At 37.3% G+C, this 24,438-nt stretch overlaps 1 protein-coding gene across 4 annotated transcripts in view; it reads right to left on the bottom strand.

Annotated features, from left to right (window-relative positions):
- Nucleotides 1-24,438, bottom strand: part of NFIB (nuclear factor I B) — a 230,145-nt gene that overhangs the window by 75,661 nt on the left and 130,046 nt on the right. For all 4 annotated transcript variants that reach the window (XM_024760493.1, XM_024760491.1, XM_024760490.1 and 1 more), the window contains exon 3: nucleotides 20,197-20,250. In XM_024760493.1, coding sequence (XP_024616261.1) covers nucleotides 20,197-20,250 — 54 coding nt within the window. The remainder of the gene's footprint in view (nucleotides 1-20,196; nucleotides 20,251-24,438) is intronic.

Here is a 24,438-nt window from a genome sequence, read left to right on the forward strand (position 1 = left end):
TACTTTTTATTTTGGAGTTTATATCTATAATCTTATTTACAATAATTACTTAGATACAACTTTCTATTTAATTATTATTCTCATTATCAGTCTACAGTTATTGCTATATTTATAACAATCAGTATATATCTGAGGAGTTTCCTCAACCTAAATTTTTTCTTTTTTGATTTTGGTGCATCACTTTGTCAACTGCAACAGGTTTTCAAGTAAAATTTTTACAAAGAAAATGAGGGACTATTTTTCAAGACCACAAATAATAAAGAATCTATTTCTATCACCTTTGACGAGAAATAAAATTCCTTGAACATTAAAAGAAATGCAGGTAACTTTTTCCTCTAGGATAATTACAAGATTCTTCTTTTTACCCATGAAATACAAAAACTGCAACAGGATAATATTTAGATATTATTACTATTGGCTGGATATATTAGCCATATGAACCAGCATATTTAGATTAGGTTTAGCTCATAAAAGTTTTCTTCATTTGTCCTTGATTCTATTTCTTTCCTAAATGCTCTGATTTCTCACTAAGAACACCTAAGTAAATGCTTAATTTTCTATTCTCCCATCATAAACCTTTTTCTCACCATTTTTAACCTCTCTGTTCTTTTCCTCTGCTTTTGGAGCAAATATCTATATCAGTGATTATTTCCACAATATCAGTTCTGTTTTTTATTCTTCCAATCCAGATTTTAGCTATATGAAAGCAGTTTTAGTTTTCTTGCTAGTTTTTCTTTTTTTTTTTTCGTACGCGGGCCTCTCACCGCTGTGGCCTCTCCCGCCGCGGAGCACAGGCTCCGAACGCGCAGGCTCAGCGGCCATGGCTCACGGGCCCAGCCGCTCCGCGGCATGTGGGATCCTCCCGGACCGGGGCACGAACCCGTGTCCCCTGCATCGGCAGGTGGACTCCCAACCACCGCGCCACCAGGGAAGCCCCCTTGCTAGTCTTTCTTAACTCACATGGTACTCTGTTCACTGAAGCTATTATTTTATCTGTTCATTTTTCATGTAAGTCCCTTTTTCTAAGTAAACAAAATGTTTTCTCTGAAATTTCTTCTAGTTCTTCGTTTTCAAAGATATGTTCTCCTGGATCTTAATGACAGACCCTTTCCCTTGTTCTTCAGTATTTTCTCACCAAGGGCATAGCTGGTTGTTTTCTTTTTACTTACAGGGTAGTCTACCCAAATTTAGGGTTTTGCCTCAAAAAAGCATACTGTATTTTTAGGTTGAGATTGAGGGCTCTAGAATTGACATAATTGGATCTTATCATTTACTAGCTGGATAACTTTGATTAAATTACTTAATATAAATAAAGAGTAATAATAACCATAATAATGATGATAATAAAATAATAGTGGTATCATTTATTCAGTGTTACGTGCCAGGCTCTGTGATCAGCGCTTTAAACTCTATCTCAGTTCAATTTCCATACTCGCTCCTTTTTTTATTAATGACTGAATAAATACTTAAATTCTCTACCTCCTCCAATTCTCATTTGTGAAATGGAAATAATAACAGTAATACTGAACTCATAGATTTGAGATGAATATTAAATAAGAGCGCGCATATGAAGTGCTTAGGGTTCAATAAATGATTATTGGTAATGGCAGTAGTTGTAGTACAGTAACAGTGTTAGTCGAAGTTCCAATTCCAGCCAATTTCTAGTGACTGCGGGTCTTTCATCTAATGAACCTCTACTATAAAATGGTGGGCTCTTCTCACCCCACCCCTAGATATGTAAGATCCTACCAAGAAGTACATGAAAACCCTCACTTTCTGGAAAGACAGATGGGACCAAGTTTACAAAGATCCTTGTCTGTGGTGTTAGGAATTAAGACTCTAGCCCAGAGAGGAGAATTTTTGAAGGATTCCTGTTAGGAAATGGAATCAGACTGCTAGATGTCTTCCCATACTCTTCACTCCCTCTCTATAACCCATTTCCTAACCCTGTTGGTCTCTGGGTTTATAGCCTTTTAAATTGATATAGAAAAAGCTCTGAACCTAGGGGATGATAATGGGGTGTAATCAAACTTAAATGTCTACAATTTCTCAAGGAATCAACACTGCTATCTTTCATGAGATAAAGGATAGGAAAACCACCACGTCTTAGATTAAATCCCACTACACTGGTCATATAGTTATGGGATAAGTCTCTGAGATGCTAATAAAAGGCTCTCCCTTAGTCTTAGTTTTAGTGTGCTTAGAAAAAACTTTCAAGGTTTTACATATACTCATGGAAGTTTTCGTGAAGAGTTGGGAGAATATGAATGAGAAGTTAAGCCAGAAAGGTGGACTTTATACTAGATAGCTAATGGTAACGATTTTGCTGTATGCCTAAAAAGACCTGGATTTAAATCTCACTACTCGAAGTCAAAATTCTAGCAGCCTTTTTTTTTTTTTTTGGTAAAATTTGACAAGCTGATTCTATTTACGTGAAAATACAAAGGACCTAAAATAATTTTTTAAAGTTATTATAAACACTTATTATAAATAAGTTATGGAAATCAAGAAGAAACTTGGTATTGCAAAAGACAGACATATAGATCAATGAGATGGACCAGAAATAGACACATAAATATATGGCTATGGATATTTGGTGTTTATTCCCTTCATATATATATATGTGTGTGTGTGTGTGTATGTATATGTGTGTATATACATATATAATATGTATATATTATATATAATAGGTAGATATGCAATTTATTCTATGTCAATTATACCTTAATAAAGTAAAAATAAATAAATTACCTCCTTAACCTATAAACAGTAGTCTCGAAATTTTCAGAAATCAGTATTTCCACATCACAAAAAGAATCACAAATGAATAAGGAACAGTCAATGTAATCAGGAAAAGTTTTGAAAATAATGACTTCCATTACATGCAATTTTTGCTACTTCTAGAAAGCTACCTTACCTGTTTCCACATTCATGATCATGCAGACGCTAGGAACATTTTGGTACACTCACTAAACAGAAGCATAGAACAGCAAACAGGACTTCGCTATAATTCATTTGATTGGGAGAAGAGAACTGGATCCATCTAAGACTGGTATTCTAAATCAGTAATCATATTAGGGCACTGCAATTCTCAGTCTGATACGTCCCTACAAAATTCATCATCAGACCATGCTACATGAGTTAGGAGTTCAGAACATCTCTGAAACAGTCATATCTAGGGTGTGGTGTACCTACAGGGCAGAAGCAGCCCACCATAACTGTCTCTATGAAACACCCTGCTTTTCCTGACTTAGGTCAGGTTCTGGGGCTGGAGATGTAACCTCAAGAACAAGTTACAATTGATTTAGCCTACTGGAGGTCTAAGCCTCTATTTCATAAATCTTGAACACTGCTGAACAGTCTCTGGCCAGGCATTGCCTTAGATACTGGGTTTACAAATGGAGTTATACAGTCCTCACCTGAAGGTGTTCAGAATCCACTAAGTGAAAAAGACAAGTAAATTGTGATATAGGTGCCATTAAAGCTGTACTACAGACAGGGTCTGGAGAAGTTTCACTGATAAGGTGTCAAGGGGGTACATGCATTCTAGGCAGAAAAACAACACAAAGACATAAAGGCTAAGGCTGGATGCAAGGTCCATGTGGGCAGTGGAAGGGCAAGGAGAGAACACACCATGAAGGGCTGTATTAGATGCCATGGAAAGATTAGGCTTAGCCTAGAGTGGGAACCTTTGACACAGATAGGGGAGGGGAATGAAATAATCAGACTTGCACATTCTGAAGATCACCAGATGTATCACAGGGATAAAGACCCAAGGCAAAAATACCAGGTACAGAAATTAGGAAAATTATTAAAATAATCTAGGTGCTCTAGTTAAAAGGAGAGCATGTCAATATTTTTTAAAATAACACATTAAAATTCAGCACTTAAAAAAAGATTTTGCCTTCCTCATCTGTTATAAGAGTAACCCCATCAGTGGTCTTTCCTTGTCTCTCTACTCATCTTTCTACATGCTCTCTCAAAAACTCATGGACACTCCATGGTTCACCAGTCTACATTATATACTTACTTATTTAGAAAACATTGCTCGGCTTGAAAGAATTCAATTCAGAAGATGACTACAATCCAAAATACGAAATTTTGAAACTAAAAATCCACTACACTTACAAAAGTGCCACAAAGTAAACAATGGAGCCAGTATCTTACAATAAATCACATCACTCGCCATTGGTGTCTGTCAGTGGCCTCTGTACCTCACCAGAAAAAGGGGCTCCACTGACGCAGACTGCAGCTCGTTGAGAAATGCACATGTAAACTCGTATCATTTGCCATGTGACTTCCTGTGCCAGGGCTCCCTGGGGCCTCTTCCTTGATCTCCTGAGGTCTCTAAGCCCCAGACAAACCCTCCAAATCTCAATCTTAGCCCTGCGTCCCAAACCCTTTTCTCCTGATGGCTCATAAGCACTTTAAAAAAACCATTAAAAAAATTACAGCTTTATTGAGATATAACTCTCATATCCTTTTAGAGTGCACAATTCAGTGGTTTGCAGTATATTCAAAGAGTCGTGTATCTATCTAATTCCAGATCATTTTCATCACCTTAAAAAGAAACGCCATACCCATGAGCAGTCACGTATCCATTTCCCCCAACATCTCCAAACCGCTGCCTTTATGGATTTGCCTATTCCAGACATGTCATATCAATGGAACCATACAATGTGTATATTTTAAAAATACATCATGTCACTGTTTGTTTCATGTCATTAACAAGTGCACGTGATGATTTTAATGATGATAAGATCAAATCTGAAAGCCAAGTGGTTTTTCTGTGTTCTTCCTCCTGAATGCCTTGGGGAAATGAATATGCTCAGGTATGGAATAGGGGTGGGGAAGGGGGTATCTCTATTGGAGTCAAGAATTAGAAATATTTCAGTGCAAACAGGAAAGTGTCCCTAGTTCTATTACATAAAATAAAATGAAAGAGTGCAAGGCCACTGAAGACCAGCACACAAGTTAAAAGGCCCAAAAGACCCAAAGTTATAACAACTTTGAAAACCAAAACCTGATTTTTTCTTAAATTCTATGACCACCAATGATCCTATTAGGTAAAAGCCAACATGAGTCAAATTACCACACAAAAGTACTTGCTTAAGTTACTTGATACCTTGATACTTTCTGACAGTTACAGAAAGAGAAAAAAGAAATGAGATTTTAGTTGATCTGTCTAATAAGTTGAAAACACAGTTTTTAATCTTGTGAGGTAGAAACAGATTAAAATCTAGGTAGCTAGATATATATATGGATCGACTTAGCATTTTATTCTGCTTGCAATATACAGAATTGATCCCTCTTTCCAAGCATGATGCTGTCATATGCAAGGTGGGGTCCCCTGGGTGCCTTTGTATAGGACGATACTTCCAGCAAGCTTAGCTTCTGCAGAGTTCAGTGATTTTAACTAGCCTGGAGCAAGTCCACTCTCTCTGTGATATCGAACAATCCCAGCTTTCCAGCTGTGAGAAGGAAAATGCTTTGCATTATTAAATTGTAGCCATATGCTACAAAAGCCGACCTTGTAAATACGGAGAGGGAAAAGAATTTAAATTGAGAAGAAACTTCAGATGCAGGCGGTCATTGTAAAAGGAACCTGAGATACTTGAGTGAAAGAACTACTCAGGGTAGCAGGCACAGCCATAACCTAACCTAGGCTAATTATGAGGGAGACCTCTTTTCACACGGGGACTCTAACCCTCCCTGCGGGGAACTTAGGCACTCAGCAAAAAAAGAAAAACACGTGACAGTGATGCCTTCCAAAATTTAACAAACTGCAACTTATTTAGCTGCGAGACCTCTTGAAAGTTTTCTGGAACTCGGTACAGTATAAATTAAGGGCCTACATCAATGTATTAAATTTTCACTTGGACTCTATGTTACCCCATGATGATGTCATTTCAGATAGCACAAGATCATTCTATGCAGTTACAAAGCGAGGAAACAGGAAAAACAAAAGCTTGAATAACTAGCTATAGCCCAAGAACTAGTCATTTCTCTCACAGCTTTGTGAAAGGAGAGTATATCTTAGGTTTAAATTACACTCGTGACTGTGTACCAAGTGAGCCCCTGACCTGTGCAAATGTAAAGCCCATGAACCTCAAAAAAGGGAACGGAAAACAAGATGGAGGCCACTGAGCTCCAGCGACTGCAATAACCTGGCACTGAAGCCTCTTCCTTCATTACTGCCCTGATCCCACAGCCTCAGAGACTCAGCTGCCATCTCTCCCCAAGCTCATTCCCACTGAGGCAAGGGTCACTCAATAGGCCCCTCCATCTCCTCTCCTCACCCGCTGTCCACTGCCCCTTGTCCCGGCAGCCACAGCTATTAAAACTGCCCCCAGGGACTCAAGCGTGGTGCTCTCTGTGAATGCCAGGGATCCCAGACTCTGTCCTGCTAAGTCATCTCAACGAAAAGATTTCTCCTCTCTTTCTCTTCGTGGCATGCTCACCAACACTTAGGCCAAGCAGAGACACGGCCAAACTTTTCTCATTTTTCAGGCGGCGAGATGCACCACAATAAACTGTGTTATCTATCGGGGGCAGGGGAGGAGAGGCAAGGAGAAAGGTGCCAATCATGCAGGGGGATTACCACCGACTTCAGGTTTTGACCCACGAAAAAAATGAGTTTTAACCCACATTTGCCAATAACTAATTGGGACCTTGGGCAAATCACTTAACCGCTCTGCGTTGTTTTCATAAGTAAAGTAGAGAAGTTGGACTAGCCGTCGATAAGCACTGACAACCTGATTTTTTTTTTTTTTTTTTTGAGTAATGTTTCCAAGCATGTGTCAAACAAATAAAGATACTGGATTATAGAAGTAAATTACTCATTTAAAAACTTTAACTGTCTCGGGGGTGGAGGGGTATAAAATATAAATATAACATAAAGCAACAATCATAATACAGGTAGAGAGGCCCAACTCTGCCTGGGAGAATCCAGTAAGACAGATGGAAGAGTTCGGACATAACAGATGAACAAGTGTTTGTAGGGTGGATGCAGCAGTTCTGGCAGAGGAAAGAGCAGAGCACATGGATGAAAGGGAAAGGAAAGGAACCTAGTATACTTGGTATCTGATACTGAACAGCATTTAAAGCCATGACACAGAATATGGGTATATAAGGAGTGAACCATCAGTTTTCAAGAAAGTCAGATCTGTGTTTTATGAAGTGTATTCCTACAGAGTCTTAGAAAAAGAAAGAGCAAGGAGAGAATAGAGATAAGGTTTTTTGCACTACTGGAAGCAAGAAATCATGTGTAGGGCCCAAATAAGGGTAACAGGAGCTGAGAGGTGGGGTGGATTTTAAAGAGCTTCCAAAAGAAAAGATGAATGAATACGTGGGGGATCCTGAGAGAGAACTTATGAACTACTCTAGCCGAGGGTGTCCGGGAGATTCCGGTGGCCCTGCAGAGATAAAGTCTGGTAGAAAAGAAAAGGAATTGAATTTTGGAGTTGTCACCCATGCGACCTATACGGAAAGGTGTTCAAAAAGAAGTTGGGCACGTGAAACATTAGGAGAGAGATCTGTTCCAAAGGTATGCATCTAGGAATAATAAGAGGTGAATGAAACTTAAAAGTCACAGGGGGGACTGAAAACACACGGAAAACTAAAGACAGAAATCTGGTTAATAAGTAACTGAAAGAAAACATTATGGTTCCTGGATTACCAGGAAAAGGCCCTGTTTTCAAGAGCACAGGCAACAAAAGCAAAAATAAACAAATGGGACTACATCAAACTAAAAGGCTCTGCACAACAAAGGAAACAATCAACAGTGAAAAGGCAACCTATAGAATGCGAGAAGACAGCTGCAAACCATAGGTCTGATAAACGGTTAATCTCCAAAATACATAAGGAACTCCTACAACAATAGCAAAACAAAACAAAGACGATTAATAACCTGGTTTAAAATGGGCTAAGGACTTGAATAGCCTCTTCAAAGAAGATATACAAATGGCCAACAGGCATATGGAAAAAGGCTCAACATCACAAATAATCAGGAAATGCAAATTAAAGTTAAAATAAGATGTCACTTCATACCTGTCAGGATGGCATTATCAAAAAAAAAAGACAGTAAGTGCTGTGGAGAATGTGGAGAAACTGGAACCCTTGCACACTGTTGGTAAATGCAAAATGGTGCAGCCACTATGAAACATAACATGGGTGTTCCTCAAAAAATTAAAAATAGAATTACCATATGATCCAGAAATCCCACCTCCAGGTATGTATCGAAAAGAATTGAAATCAGGATCTCAAAGAGATATGTGCACTCCCACGTTCACTGCAGCGCTATTCATAATAGCGAAGATGTGGAAACAACCTGAATGTCCATCCACAGATGAATGGACAAAGAAAATATGGTATATTCATACAACAAAATACTGTTTAGCCTTTTTTTAAAGGAAATTTTGCTATATGCAACAACATGAATGAATCTTGAGGACATGATGCTAAGTGAAATAAACCAGTCACAGAAAAACAAACATATGATTCCACCTATATGAGGTACCTAAAATAGTATCATAGAATCAGAGTAGAACAGTGGTTGCTAGGGGTTGGCGCAAAGAGGAAATGGGGAATTGCTAATCAACAGGCAAAAAGTTTCCGTTTCATCAAGATGAATAAGCTCTAGAGATCTGTTGTACAACATTGTAACTAGAATCACTTAAAAATTTCTTAAGAAGGCAGATCTCATGTTAAGCGTTCTTGCCACAATCAAATTTTTAAAAAAATTAAAGCAAGGATAAATTTTTCAGTAGAGCATGGTCAGGTGAACCAAATAAATGTTCAAGAATATGGAAGCAGGAATAGAATGGAAAGGAAACACTGGACTCAGGTCATAAAAAGTGAATTTAATGAGAATCATTTCAAGTGGGGACAGAAGTCCAGTTGCAGGAGAAATTAAGTAGAAATTTTAGTCTTTTATATCATGTCATGAAAAAGAAGAGCAAGATGGGTCACTTGGTTGAAGGGGGTTGTCTGAATGAGGGACAAAATATGCATTTTTTAAAATTTTATTTTGCGGTACGCGGGCTTCTCACTGTTGTGGCCTCTCCCGTTGCACAGCGCAGGCTCAGCGGCCATGGCTCACAGGCCTAGCCACTCCGCGGCATGTGGGATCTTCCCGGACCGGGGCACGAACCCGTGTCCCCTGCATCGGCAGGTGGACTCTCAACCACTGCACCACCAGGGAAGCCCAATATGCATTATTTTTAAAGTAAGAAGTTGTCAGGAAGAAGTTAATAGAATAAGGGAGATATACTGAGAGGACCAGGAAAAGTAAGGGACAGAGAACATTTTCAGTGGAGAGAGACAAGTTGGTAGTTTCAGAAAGAAGGAGCACTATGGAAAGGAAAGTAGGAAAAATATTTATACAATGTGAATACAAGAGACTAAGATATAATGTGTTGCCAGGGGAAAAGCAATCTCAAAAGAGACATTTGTACTCTTTCTCTTGTCATTATTAAAAACTATGTAACAAAATTTCATTCCACGTTTCCTGGCAGGCCAAAAGGCTTACTTTAGGAAAAAAAGGACTACCTTAAAACTAAAATTCTATTCCACCGTGAGCCTTGAAAATATCTGTTTCTTTTGTCTCTTTTACATAACCTCTAACATCCTATTCGTACGCACCTTACGGTCTGTAACTGTTTATGTCATCTAAAGTCTTTAGGGGAGTGCAGTGTAAAAATTCAACACATCTCTATTGGGATTCACAACGGGTGACACTTCCTGCAGCAAGTCTTCTGGATCAATGCAGCCGGAAGAGAAAGTAGGATGAAAGAGCCCTCCCTTTCACCTTTTACCAAGCACCTGCTGCTTGCCAGGTATGCTCTCGCATCTAATGTTTACAACTGGCACGGGTATAATTGACTGTGCTGAGTTCCAGAGAAGGGGGCTGATTTGGTCATGGCCCTCATGATCACCGTAAAACTTAGAACCTTGATTCAGGGGAAATTTTTAATGCCAACGTTCATATTCGTTGCACTTCACCACACTCCTTACACAATGGCTGGAAACAGTATTTCACAACTTTGAACTGCCACGACACTTGAGTTGTAGCACTAAGTAATATTAGGTTTTCACAATATGTATAGAATATTGTATGTACTTACGGGCTGAAACCTTGGGGAGAGCAAGGTTTATGCGTAATTCACTTTTCAATCTTCCACAGCATTTAGTCTAATGCCATGCACAAAATAGATGCCCATTAAATATCTGTGGCTGAAAAATCTACCTAGAGACAGCTCTTTCAGGGCTGTTTATTGTTCTTGGTGTGGAATGGTGGAGGACAAATGGCTGTCTCTACTCATATAGAGCTGAATCAATCCACACCCTGTCTCCTGGAATGTAGCATTTAATTCTGAGCTCAGCAACCAGTTGGCACTCAATTAGTAGTATTCATGGCCTCACAGGGTGGATAATTGGGGCGATATAGATAAATCCGCTTCTTTCATGTCCTTATGAAATATTCCTAAATTGTCTTTCTTTTCCCCCCAAAACTAATATTACAAGTGATCAGACTGGACCCATTGTAGAGGCTGGGCATGGTGCCAACTGCGATGTAGATCAACTTTTGAGGAGTGAGTTATACATGAGCAGCCATAATGCAACTTGCAAAAATAAGTAGCTGAGGACTATTGCCTCCTGGACCTTTTAAGATTAATCTGCTAACAAAACTCATTACCTATCCTCTCCTCCTTTACTCTGAGTTCCATCCTAAATTTGAACATTTAAGAACTTTACTAAGGTGATGTCTTCAAAAAAGTTAGAGGATAAAGAAGAAAAATGTCTCTGAAACAAAATCTATTAGGAAAAAAATCCTTTGATTTTTGTACTGACTCCCATGGACTTCATTCTCAAATTACTTAAAAGCTTTACCTATTGTGTTGGCCCAAAAGTTTGTTTGGCTTTTTCCATAACATCTTATGAAAAACCCAAATGAACTTTTGGGCCAACCCAATATGATGTCAGGTCGTACCACAGTTAACCCATCCTTTTACTGTCTTTCTATTTCTACTTTTATGAATAGAAAGCCTGTTTATAGTCTATTGCATATTGTAAAGAGCCGAAGTTTAGAATCAAGTATCATGAAATAGTGCATTACCCCCCATAAAAAAAGTTGATTCTGGTGGATATGATAAATAAGGATATGAGAATGAGTGGGCATGAACTTATTAACTGAGGAGTGAATGGACTGTTATAAAAGAAAAAGTCAGAGTGAATTTTCCCCTTTCTTTGACCTTGAACACGATATTCTAAGATAAAACATGCTCTATGAGGTCATGCAGGGCCTATACAAATATATCTGCCTTCATACGCAAATAGCAGAGAAAAATGTTGTATTATTTCTGTAACTATTAGAGAGTACTGTTTGTCCCAAATGCTAAATTTTGACAAAAACAGAGTGAAAAGTCAAACAAACGTAGGCCCTAGTGATCCCTGCAGATGATGACTACAACTGCAGACGCTAGTCTTCTTGATAATTATTTGGTTGGTTTTCATTAGTTTCATGACAACCATTTGGTAGCTTCAATCTCAGTATCTATAAAGTAGAGTAGGGGAGAAATCAACCTCAAAATTTGTTTGATTTAAAAATTTTCTTAAATGCAAGACCAGCATATTATTATAGTTAATAGATACTATTACAGGTCAAAGGAGAAATCAAAAGAGAAATAAAAAAATACCTTGAGACAAATGAAAATGGAAATGGAACGCACCAAATTTTATGGCACTCAGCAAAAGCAGTTCTAAGAGGAAAGTTATTGTGACAAAAGTCTATCTCAAAAAATAAGAAAAATCTAAAATAAACAACCTGAATATACACTCAAGGAACTAGAAAAAACAACAACCAAAGCCCAAAGTTAGTAGAAGGAAGAAAAAACAAAGATTAGAGCAGAAATAAATGAAATAGAGACTAAAATGATAATAGAAAAGATCAATAAAATTAAGAGCTGGTTCTCTGAAAAGATAAACAAAATTGATAAACTTTTATCTAGACTTACCAAGAAAAAAGATAGATGCCTTAAATAAATAAAATCAGAAATGGAAGAGGAGACATTACACCTGGTACCACACAAAGTATCATAAGAGATTACAATGAACAATTATACGCTAGCAAATTGAACAACCTAGAAGAAATGGACAAATTCCTAGAAACATACAACCTACCAAGAGTGAATTGTGATGAAACAGAAATTCTGAACAGACCAATTACTAGTAAGGATATTTAATCAGTAATCCAAAACCTCCCAAAGAAACAAAAGTCCAGGAACAGACCGCTTCACCAGTGAAATTTTTTTGGACATGTATTTCCTTGTTTAGAAATTTCTAACAGAGCTTCCCTGGTGATGCAGTGGTTAAGAATCTGCCTGCCAATGCAGGAGACACAGGTTCAAACCCTGGTACAGGAGGATCCCACATGCCACGGAGCAACGAAGTCCATGTGCCACAACTACTGAGCCTGCACGCTACAGCCCGCGAGCCACAACTACTGAAGTCCACACGCCTAAAGCCCATGCTCCACAATAAGAGAAGCCACCGCAATGAGAAGCCCACGCACAGCAACGAAGACCCAATGCAGCCAAAAATTAATTAATTAATTAATTTTTTAAAAAGATGTTAAAAAAAAAAGAAATTTCTAACAGAGCTATCATTAAGTACCTTTGTCAGGAGATGCCTACAAGAATCTAGATTGGAAAACGGGGACAGGCAAGACTGTCAGCTCTTCTTGGAAATCCACACAACATTGGGACAATCAGCCCAGCCTTTAGGTACAAGGTGATGGATCACCCAAGGTACAGCCCAGCATCTGCCATGTGCAGATCTAGATGAACAGCAGGAAACTTCACAGGTGTAGATTTAAAGTGCAGCCCCAAATGACAAATGACTTTCTTTGGTAGTGCCCAAACAAGACACCAGAACAGAATCTGTAGAAAATCAAATCTATCATGATCAGCATTCCTACCTGAATGCAGTTAACCTACCAAACATTCAAAGAAGAATCAATACAATCCTTCTCAAACTCTTCTAAAAAAATCAAAAGTATGCCCAAAGTCACGTTATGAGGTTAGTATTACCTTGGTACCAAAATCAGATAAGGATGTCACAGGAACAGCAATAACAACAAAAATTATAGGCCAATATCCCTCATGTACATAGATGCAAAAATCCTCAACAAAGTATCAGCAAAGCAAATTCAACAATACGTTAAGAGGATCATACACCATGATCAAGTAGGATTTATTCCAGTGGTGCAAGGATGGTTCAATAACCACAAATGATATACTACATTAAGGAATGAAGCATAAAAATTATTTGATCATCTCAATAGATGCGAAAAAAATTTTTTGACAAAATTCAACATCCATTCATGATGAAAACTCTCAACAAAGTGGGTACAGAGAAAATGTACCTCAACATAATAAAGACCATATATGCAATCCAACAGCTAACATCACACTCAATGGAAAAGCTGAAACCTTTTCCTCCAAGATCATGAACTAGACTAGGATTCCCACTCTCTCCAGTTTTACTCAACATAGTACTGGAAGTCCTAGCCAGAGCAATTAGGAAAAGAAGAAGAAGAAGAAAAAAAAGAAATAAAAGGAATCCAAACTGTAAAGGAAGAAGCAAAACTGGCATTATTTGCAGATAACATGATATTTTATATGGAAAACCCTAAAACTCCATCAGAAAACTGTTAGAACTAATAAATAAGTTACAGGACATAAAATCAATACTCAAAACTCTGTTGCATTTCCATACATTAATAATGACCTAAAAGATAAAGAAATTAAGAAATAAGAAAACAATCACATTTACATCAAAAAGAATAAAATATCTAGGAATAAATTTAACTAAGGAGTTGAAAGAACTGTATATTGAAAACTACAAGACGTTAATGAAAGAAATTGAAGAAGACACAAATTAATGGCAAGATATTCTGTGCTTATGGATTATGATAAATAATATTGTTAAAATGTCCATACCACCCAAAGCAATATACAGATTCTATGCAATCCCTATCAAAACTGCAATGGTGGGCTTCCCTGGTGGCACAGTGGTTGAGAGTCCACCTGCTGATGTAGGGGACGCGGGTTTGTGCCCCGGTCTGGGAAGATCCCATATGCCATGGAGCGGCTAGGCCCGTGAGCCATGGCTGCTAAGCCTGCACGTCCAGAGCCGGTGCTCCGCAACAGAAGAGGCCACAACAGTGAGAGGCCCGCGTAACGCAAAAAAAAAAAAAAAACTCCAATGGCATTTTTCACAGAAATAGAAGTTATAAAATTTATATGGAACAAAAAGAGATCCCTAATAGCCAAAGCAGTCTTGAGAAAGAAGAACAAAGCAGGAGGCATCGCTCCCTAATTTCAAACTATATTACAAAGCTATAGTAATTAAAAGAGTGTGGTATTAACATAACACAGACATACAGATCAATGCAACAGAATAGAGAACCCAGAAATAAACCTACACATATATGGTCAATTAATTTTTAACAAAGGAGCCAAGAATATACAATGGGAAAAGGAGAGTCTCTTCAATAAATGGTGTTGGAAAAATTGGACAGCAGCCAGATGCAAAAAAATGAAACTGGACCACTATCTTATTGTACTCAAAAATTAACTCCAAATGGATTAAAGACTTGAATGTAAAACCTGAAACCATAAACCTTCTAGGAGAAACACAGTAAGCTCCTTGACATAGACCTTGGTAATGATTTTTTAAAATCTGACACCAAAAGCAACAACAACAAAAGAAACATAAACAAGTGGGACTACATCAAACTAAAAAGCTCTGCATAACAAAGGAAACTATCAACAGAATGAAAAGGCAACTTACTGAATGGGAGAAAATATTTGTAAATCATATATCAGATAAGGAGGTAATTTCGAAAATACATAAAGAACTCATACAACTCAACAGCAAAAAATCAAACAATCTGATTTTTAAAATGGGCAGATCTGAATAGATGTTTTCCAAAGAAGACATACAGATGGCCAATGCAGGTACATAAAAATATGCTCTACATCTTTACTCACCAGGGAAATGCAAATTGAAACCACAATGAGCTATCACCTCACACTTGTTAGAATGGCTATTATCAAAAAGACTAGAAATAACAAGTGTTGGAGAGGTTACGGAGAAAAGGAAACCCTTGTGCTCTGTTGGTGGGAATGTAAATTGGTGCAGCCACTATGGAAAAGAGAATGGAAGTTACTCAAAAAATTAAAAATAGAACTAGCATATGATCCACAGATTCCATGTCTGAGTATTTATCCAAAGAAAATGAAAACACAAATTCCAAAAGATATATGCACCCCCATGTTCTTTACAGCATTATTTACAACAGCCAAGAAATGGAAACAACCTAAGTGTCCACTGATGGGTAAATGGATAAAGAAATTGTAGTATGTAGGTGGTACATACATACAATGGAATATTATTCAGCCATAAAAAAGAACAAAATCTTGGGCTTCCCTAGTGGCTCAGTGGTTGAGAGTCTGCCTGACGATGCAGGGGACGCAGATTTGTGCCCCGGTCCGGAAAGATCCCACATGCCGCGGAGCAGCTGGGCCTGTGAACCATGGCCGTTGAGCCTGCGCATCTGGAGCCTGTGCTCCGCAACGGGAGAGGCCACAGCAGTGAGAGGCCCGTGTACAGCAGAAAATAAATAAATAAAAAGAACAAAATCTTGCCATTTGTGACAACACGGACGGACCTTGAGGGCATTATGCTAAAGTGAAATAAGTTAGAGAAAGGCAAATACTGTATGATCTCTCTTATATATGGAATATATATAAATATAAATTAAAATAGTATCTTAAATGTAAGATGAGCATATTGCTATAGTTGATACACCTTATTTAACTTATTCAATTATTTATGTAATTCCATTTTTGTTCCAGGTAGGATATAAGGTGGCTTATTTGACTTGTACCCAATATATGATCTTAATGGTCCCCAGAGGTTTTGCCCCACTATACACAAAAGCTGCCCCACAAAACAGCACAAGCATCCTACAGATTTTGCAAGAAAGAAAAGTAGGATAAGTCCATGTCATTCTAGGTCAGAAAGCTCTGGTTAAGGACACTTGGAATGCTTCAGAAGTTTTCATCACAGAATTTGCAAAGTATCCTAAGATTCAATGTTTCTTTGTTATATTTCCAGCCAAGAGAGAGCTCCCCACAAACCTACAGTCTTCCTGAACTCCAAGAAGAGGCATCCACTTCTAGCTGGCTTAGAGGCAAAATCAAACTTCTAGATTGCCTTGTTTTCCTTGGATATCAACCACTCCAGCATTAGGTAACTGATTAAGATTGGGAAGTCTAAAAGTTCATAGCCCAAGGGATGTAGAGACACAAAATAATATAGCAAGTCAAAGTTCATTTCAAAAGATTATAATCCAATCACACACATCTTCTAAAAGCAAAAGTAGAGGTTTTAATCATTGTAAATAAAATTAGGTCTGTGTCTAAGTTCTTAAATTAATGGTTTGTTCTCCTTTGGTCCACAACAGTTGTTTGCTATAGTTGAAAGAGGACTCTTGCAGCTCTACTGCTTAGAAGGGATTCATTTACTGTTCAGAAAGAAGTATCTAGATAAAAACATATAACTTTTGACCCCAACACACATAAGAGAAATGTGCATCATACAAAAAATGAAGTAGCCTAGTGGTTCTTGACCAAAATAACAATGTCATGGCCTTGGACAAAGTCAGACTTTTTGGACACCTTAGCCCAGAAAAGAGTATGGTGCCCATCCCCACTATGTAACAAAGAATAAATACAAAAAAATTAAATCACGAGGGCTTCCCTGGTGGCGCAGTGGTTGAGAGTTGGCCTGCTGATGCAGGGGACACGGGTTCGTGCCCCGGTCTGGGAAGATCCCACATGCCACGGAGTGGCTGGGCCCGTGAGCCACGGCCGCTGAGCCTGCGCGTCTGGAGCCTGTGCTCCGCAACGGGAGAGGCCCACATACCGAAAAAAAAAAAAAAAAAAAATTAAATCACGAAATAGTATAAGGAAATACTGCAAAGACTATTTAAGTGCTTTTAAAATAGTAAAATAAACCTACTTAAGCGCTTTTAAAAATAAGTAGCAAATATTCTTCCTCCCCAAAAATGTGTCGCTTTTGTTCAAATGCATGTGATTAGCTTGCTAACTAAGTACAAATCCCAATCAGGAAACACAAATTAAAAACTAAAGGCCTATCTGTAGACTCCATACTACAGTCTGAAGAACCTTAAGGTCACCCTTCAGAAGTTCTTCTGAATCAGATAGTCATGTCTGATGCTGGAGAAAACCCAAGCCAGAGGGATGCCCGGTTTGTGGGAGACCCATGCATCTGTACTTATAGAATGACTGGATGTGATCCCACCTTCATGTCAACAGTGGTAAACTGATTTCAAAGGGCCTTTACCTCCAAAAGGGCTTGAATTTTTGCCATCTCTTCCCAAGCTGTTATGAAATAAACACAGAAGTAGATGGTGGCAATGTCCAGGGGTTGCACATCTCCCAGTGGAAAACTACCAGTGACAAGAAAGAGCTGGAACTCAAGGCAATCTTTTTCAAAAGTTTACTTTCCCTTTGTTATAACAATACAAACAGCAAAGTGATTCGACTGTTTCATTGCTCATGGTAGTAGACTGAATTTGCCTGTAAATGTATCATGCCTTCTTGATACGGTAATTCAGAGATTTCACATTTCAGCCAAAGCCAGAAAACAGAGATGAAAAGAGGCTCCAAGAGATAAATTATGCTCTAAAAATACCAAACATGCTTATACTTATGAAAAGAGCTTTTAATAATAAGTATAATTTATCCCAACTGACTGCAAAACAAAAACCTTAATAAGTTATGATTTTTCGCATTTCCAGTTAGATACTATTCAATATTTCTAGTGGTTTGATTTATGTCAAGTTATTAGAGAACAAACTCTTACTTCCATCAAACAGAATTCCTTCATAATCTCTAAGGTTAAGTCCATAATATAATGATACACAAAGCATATTAAAATGATGGAATGCTTCTGAATCATCAAAGAAATTTCTAACTTTATTCCACTTAATTTTGATATTTTATGTTTCATTATATTCTATCTCTGAAAAACTGGTAACCAATGTACAATTTACAAGTACATAATATTCACCTAATCATAATATACATTTACCTACAACGTTCCAGTTTTCAGACATAGTTCACAAAAGGTTTGATTTCCAAGGAAAATTTAAGAGGGAAAATAATAGAGATGCTTTATCTTGATTGTTTCTGCTACCCATATTATATGTAAACAGATAAATTAATAGGTGCTACACTGAATGTAGTAAAGAAAATTTAACCAAGCTTCTCAACAAATATTGAAAAATCATATTCTGTCATTATATAACTATTCAGAGATTATTCATTCAGCTCAAGTAGAGAACATTTTAAGTGAGTATGATTCTTTCTGTACATGTTCAGAAATGCATTTCAAACAATAACAGCTTTATTAATTTCAAACCAAGCTGTCATTCAAATGCAAAGAGCATATCCTTTGTTTAGTCTGACTTAAAAATGCTTATCAACTCTTTTCCTAATAAAGGTCCCCCTCCCTGCCAGTTCTTTGTAAAATGAGTGAAGAAGCTTTTAAAAAATGTTTGGATAAAATTCACTTTTGGTTATCATGCTACACAGAGAAAACATTAATAACTAAAAAGTTGAAGACATTATAAGCTAATAAATTTTCTCAACTTCAGAAAATTTCTGACAAATTTTATTATATTCTAAATAGCTCGCTTTCTTGGCCCCATCCACACAAAAAATAAAATAATCAATTTAACTGGAAGTTACATTTAAAATTTTTCAGTTTTTTCAATGTTTTGCTACCAATTTTTAGTCATATTAAATGACTTTGATGAAAGTAAAGAAAAATCAACTTAGTATACATTTTATATCTATACTTAATTAGAATATTTTATCTTTGAAGGATATACTACTTTTGTCGTGCAAGCTGATTTTGTACAATACAGAATAAGTTAGTATGCAGTTGGAAAATTTTTTTCGAAGATAAAAATAGAGAACAAAATATAGGCAAGACTCAGAAAGAAAAAAATATATTCTGTTTTGACTTTGCATTTTTACTTACATATTTACTTGTTATATCTTTCTAACATCATTTTAAAGCAAGAATGCTCTGACATATTTTCTTGTAGTTTTGAGGGTTCTTCAGCCTCACATTAGCAAAGTATTATGACAGGAAGACCAGACAATTAAGGACCTAAAACTAAGTCTACCTGTGGAAACTTTTATGATTACCTTTTATAAATTTGGGGGTCTATTTTCAATGAAAAGCCAAATGAGATCATTTTGGAGGTGGAGGTTATATGTGGTTAGTTTGAATTTTTTTACCTGTTTGTTTTGTTTTTGTTAGGTTATTCTTAGAGCATTCTTTTACTAAAGTCACAGATATAATTAAAATTTTTATGAGATTAAAATATTAGAAATTCTTCTTTGCACTAGTTTTTATCTCATGAGAAGAGATACTACTCCTAAATCAACGTCAAAATTCTGTATCTTCAGCTTTAGGAAAAACAAAACCATGAAGACAGTATGGTTTCTTATAAAAGCCATTTTCAGATCTGGAACAACTTGTGAAAATAAAGAGAGTATTCGACATACATTACACTAAAGGAAAAGTCTTACTTTCATTATTTCCTGATTCTGGGAATCCCATTAAAAACATTATGGAATAAAAACTCATTTGCAAAAATCCCGCATGAAGACATAACCACTACCACCACAACCTACTTTTTAAAGTAATGAGATTTGATAAACTATAATAAGAGTATGAAAAATTATACTTTTTCTTGTGCATTTTAGAATAAAGATTAGAAGGTTTTTTGGCTTTTCAAACAACAGTGACTTTTAGCACCTGAAAGATATACAGCTATAAAATACATGCATATTCATTTTCAAAGAAACACCAACAAAAAGTAAAACATTAGTGATTAGGTACATACTGATGACGCCAATGTGGAAGTATGTGCCACTGTGAAGGGCCTAAAAAGAATCACATCTTGTCCTGATCATACCTGCCTGCCAGAACAAAATAGGCAGCTGACCAATTACGGGGTGTTTATCTATACAGTGGTACCTTTGTTCTCCAACAATGTCAGATTGCAAACGTCCTGGAACACATATTTACCTGGAGGATTCTTGGCAGGATCATTGTGGCTTGGACTTCCTGATTGTCCAGAATCTGTAAAGAAATCACAGAAAATGTTTTCTTTTTAATTTGTTTTGAAAGAATTTCACAATCCTCAGAAGGACTTTAGAAAATTTTTTTTAACGTAGAACAATGAAGTCGAGTGTTTGAATAAAGTATACTTTCCTAAGCCTTTCAGGAGCAATGTTTTATTTATTAAACTAGAAGAACATCTATATATTTTTTTTTTTTTTTTTTTTTCGAGAGGAAAAAGGTAGCGATCTCTAATATTTGTGGGGTAGGGCAAGGCTTTTTTAAAACAAAAGGTCTGGCGACGAAGCCACTAAAGGTGGTTTGAAGGTTGGGCCTGTCAGGAGCAGTAGGAAATAAAGCAGATACATTCCCTAAAAATGCAATCTGAGTGTAATTAAACATGCTTTTTAAAAAAAAACCTGAAAATGTTTTTATTCAATGAGTAAAAATACATAGAAACTAGAGTCCGTTTTTCCAGGATTTCAATCGCATACACACATATCCACTCCAATAATCCCCCAAACCTACTGGATCCAGGCCCAGGTTTGACTGCATCCCATGATAGCAATCGATTTGCAAACACCAAGAAAAGCATAAATTACTAGGTAGAAACCATCACGGCTTTGTGGAGAGCAAATTGTTGGATCAATTTAATTTCCATCTGTGATAGATGGACAGACTCGGCAGATAAGGAGGAAGAGATCAATGCAGAATATCTGAATTTCCTATCCCACATTGTTCTTCATCGATGCTACAGAAAGGAACATGGAAGCTACAGTACTGTTAAACATGCCTTTCCTAACTAACCTGACACTGTTGTGTTTTGCTCACTCCCCTTTCCTCCATGTCCCCTCTGCATTTATCTGTGTCATTTGCGCCCTATTATTATACACTTACTTGCAAAGTTGCTTTGTAATCTTCTTTTATTGGTTCTAGTATTTAAGTTTTGTCTCCCCAACTAAACTGCATGATTCTGTCTACTTCTTTTGTGTTTTCCTCAGTGTGCTGTTCACGGCTGTGAATGCACTGGGCTGGATGGTTCAGATTCAGCAGCTTTCTCTGCTTGCCTAGAAAAGGCAATTTTGAACTTGATAGTGAATTTCAACAAAATTTCATAGGCGGCCACAGACAAGTCTCTTTCCTGAAACCTGGCCATTATACCCAAGACAGGATCCAGTCTTATTTAAGCAGAAAAATCTTTTGCTGGTTTTTTCAGCAGGGTTATTCTGCTCTTCCACTCAAGTTATTGACATACTGCAACTGCTGCTTCTACTATTAACTGCAAGGACATTCTGTTGACTTCTTTCTGTATAAAACTTGGTTATTTATTTCTGCCCTTTGCCTCATGCCTGCTAACTAGATTTAATACTGAGATCGGAACTGTGCCCCTTCATCCCATTTCCTTGTCTTTTTTCTTTTCTTTCCTTTTTTTTTTTTTTTTTTTTTTTTTTCTTTTTTTTTTTTTTTTTTTTTTGTCCTAGGACAGTTTTTATAAAATCTCAGTAAATATATTTAATGATCCCCACATTATCCTCCAATTTATTTCTTATTTCCCCAAGTGGAAAAGAAACCGGTCAGGACTACTCCTGCAATCTCAGTTCTGGCTAGAGTCTTCTACAGATAGTCAAAGAGAGTTAGGTACTCTCCAAAAGGTTTGTCTCATCTCCCATGAATTCTATTAGTTTTTCTGGAATTGAGGCAAGACTCAGTGACTTATAACTTAGGAGATCAATCCTTCTCTTTCTTTATTCCCATAAAAGATGGCCCCATACTGGCTACTTTCCAGGCATGGAGTATGACAGTTACATAAAAAAAGAAAAATTATATGATTTTGCTATAGCCTCAGCTATTTTTGCCTTGAGTTCCTCTGACAAATGCCCCCCAGAATTGACATGACATTCCAGCTTAATTTCTCAAGTGACTCTTAACATTTTGAGAAGTTCCTATTTATGCAGTGTGTACCCACTGACCAGAGCCTCCCCATATTTTATTTTTCCCTGTAAAGCTACTTCACATTTATGGAGGTCTAGATATTGATCCCGCATGGTGGCTAATGACACCTTCACGATGACACAACATGAGGTAAATTAGGGTTGTCATCAGAGGACACGAGCTGTACACTCTAGGTGAGCCTTAGTATTTTTAGTTAAATCAACTTCAAAACAGAACCACAAAATTCTTTCCCAACATCTTGTTGCTGAAATTTGGATCCAGTAAAGAAAAATGTCTCTTCCATTCCTGAGAAAGTATTCAGTTAGAACAATGACACCCCATTACCACAACATCCCATTTGGAAAACCCTAATTTTTTTCTGCTTCAAATTACCCTTTTCCCCTATTTCCAACAACTGCAGACCAACTTCTTCAACTGAAAAAAAAAATGTAATTTCTGAAAAATAACCCACAAACATTTGAGGGAAAGCTAAAGTAGACCCTAAATTTGAGGCATACACTTGCTTTTAACAATAATAATTCCACTTTCTAAAATAATCTGGCATTTACTGGCACACATGACAGATTTTCCCTCGTAGTCCAACGTTTGTGCCCTCTCATGCAGTAAACAGCATACACTGGATCCCCAACCCACAGAAGAGGCCCCCTCAAGGAACGAGCAAAAGAACACTTACTTTTCCAACTGTAAATTCTAACACTCTAATCTACTTTTAACTCTTATGTCACCTTATATCGGTCACTTCATTCCAACTGCTGGAAAAGGAAGTAACCAAGGAGTCACAGTGGGCAGAGAAACCAAAAATGAACTGTTATTGTGGTGAACTTCAGAGAAAGAATTACTTAGACCACATCTAAAACCCTTCCAATTCACCACCTAGGTCAAATTACTCTATACCCAAAGGTTTTCTTTAACTGCTTCCATCATTTGCTCAAGTCATGTGTACGAGTGTGTACTTCATATGTTACAGCGAATCCCGGCTCTGTCCCTCACTAGTAATGTGATCTTATACAAAATTACTTAACTCTTAGGGCCTTGGAGTCCTGATCTTTAAATGTAATACTACCTACCTTATAGAGTCACTGCAAAGATTTTACTATATAAAACGTCAAGTACTGGTCAGACACATCTTACACAATCAATAAATGAAAGCTATTATTAAACAGAAAAGACACATTCAAAAAATGACTAATATTTTTAACGGACTGACTCTCAGGAAGAAAGGGAGAAAAGGGATATGACCAAATTTGTCCATCCCAGTGTAAGCATCTAAAATTGTCCGTGGTGAATCAACTGAAGACGGACGAGTGTGTGCCCTCTTGAATTCCTCTGTAAGTGCTTTAGTCCCACCCTCCCCAAAAGGGAGGAAGGCACTGCCGCCATTTCCAGGCTCTCAGGGAGCTGTCATGCTCAAAAGCCAGGAGATACCAGCCATGTGACAAAAATTACCTTCTAGAAGACTGAAGTCTTTGAAGAAGGAGGGCGGTAAGAATGGGACTGCGAGGTGCCCAGCACACTCAGTCTTGAGGCTAGAAAGATTTTGATGCAGTGGAGAAAAAAGGAGGGGAAGGGGTCTTGAAGGCAGCAGACCTAAACCAGTCCTCTGTCATTCTCCCCACATTTTATTTTCTCTTCCCTGATCTCATTCTATAACTTCTACATTTCTTTGTCTGTCTCTTTCTGACCTGACTGGACAGAAAGTAGGATTGAAATACATTTTGCATATTTTCCATCCTTTGTGTTTTAAAAGTGTGAATTAAACATATTATATTTCTTCTAGGAAACAGAAGAGTTAATGAAACCATTTCTAAATTAATGCTTTTAAAACTCAATCAATTCCTCCCTCCCCCAGGTTAAAGATTCTCTAGGAATAAGTAAAGGTTCTCATCCTTACATGGTCCTTATTAACTTTCCTTCAATCTTTCCATCCACTCCTTCTTGAAAAGTAGCCAATCTTTCATGGCTCTTCTAATATCTAAACTTTACCTAAGGAGTAACCAAGTTTCTCTAATGACACAATTTTATGGAAGATCCTGGGATACTTAAGTGATCTAAATGGCTTGTACAAAGTTACAAGGCAACTATTAAAACATGTGTTCTCTACATGGGCCACCCATTCAGACACACTGCCTCTTGAGTGGTTATGATGCGATCTTAAAATCATGCAAATCCAAATGACCTTTCACTCAATTAAAGATTTCTGGGAACTTTATCTTCCCCTAATCTCCCTCCTCCTTCCCACCATTTACCAATATATTC

The sequence above is a fragment of the Neophocaena asiaeorientalis genome, unplaced genomic scaffold (genome assembly GCF_003031525.2).
Source record: "Neophocaena asiaeorientalis asiaeorientalis breed wild unplaced genomic scaffold, Neophocaena_asiaeorientalis_V1.1 scaffold174, whole genome shotgun sequence".
In the NCBI taxonomy this organism is placed as follows: domain Eukaryota; kingdom Metazoa; phylum Chordata; class Mammalia; order Artiodactyla; family Phocoenidae; genus Neophocaena; species Neophocaena asiaeorientalis.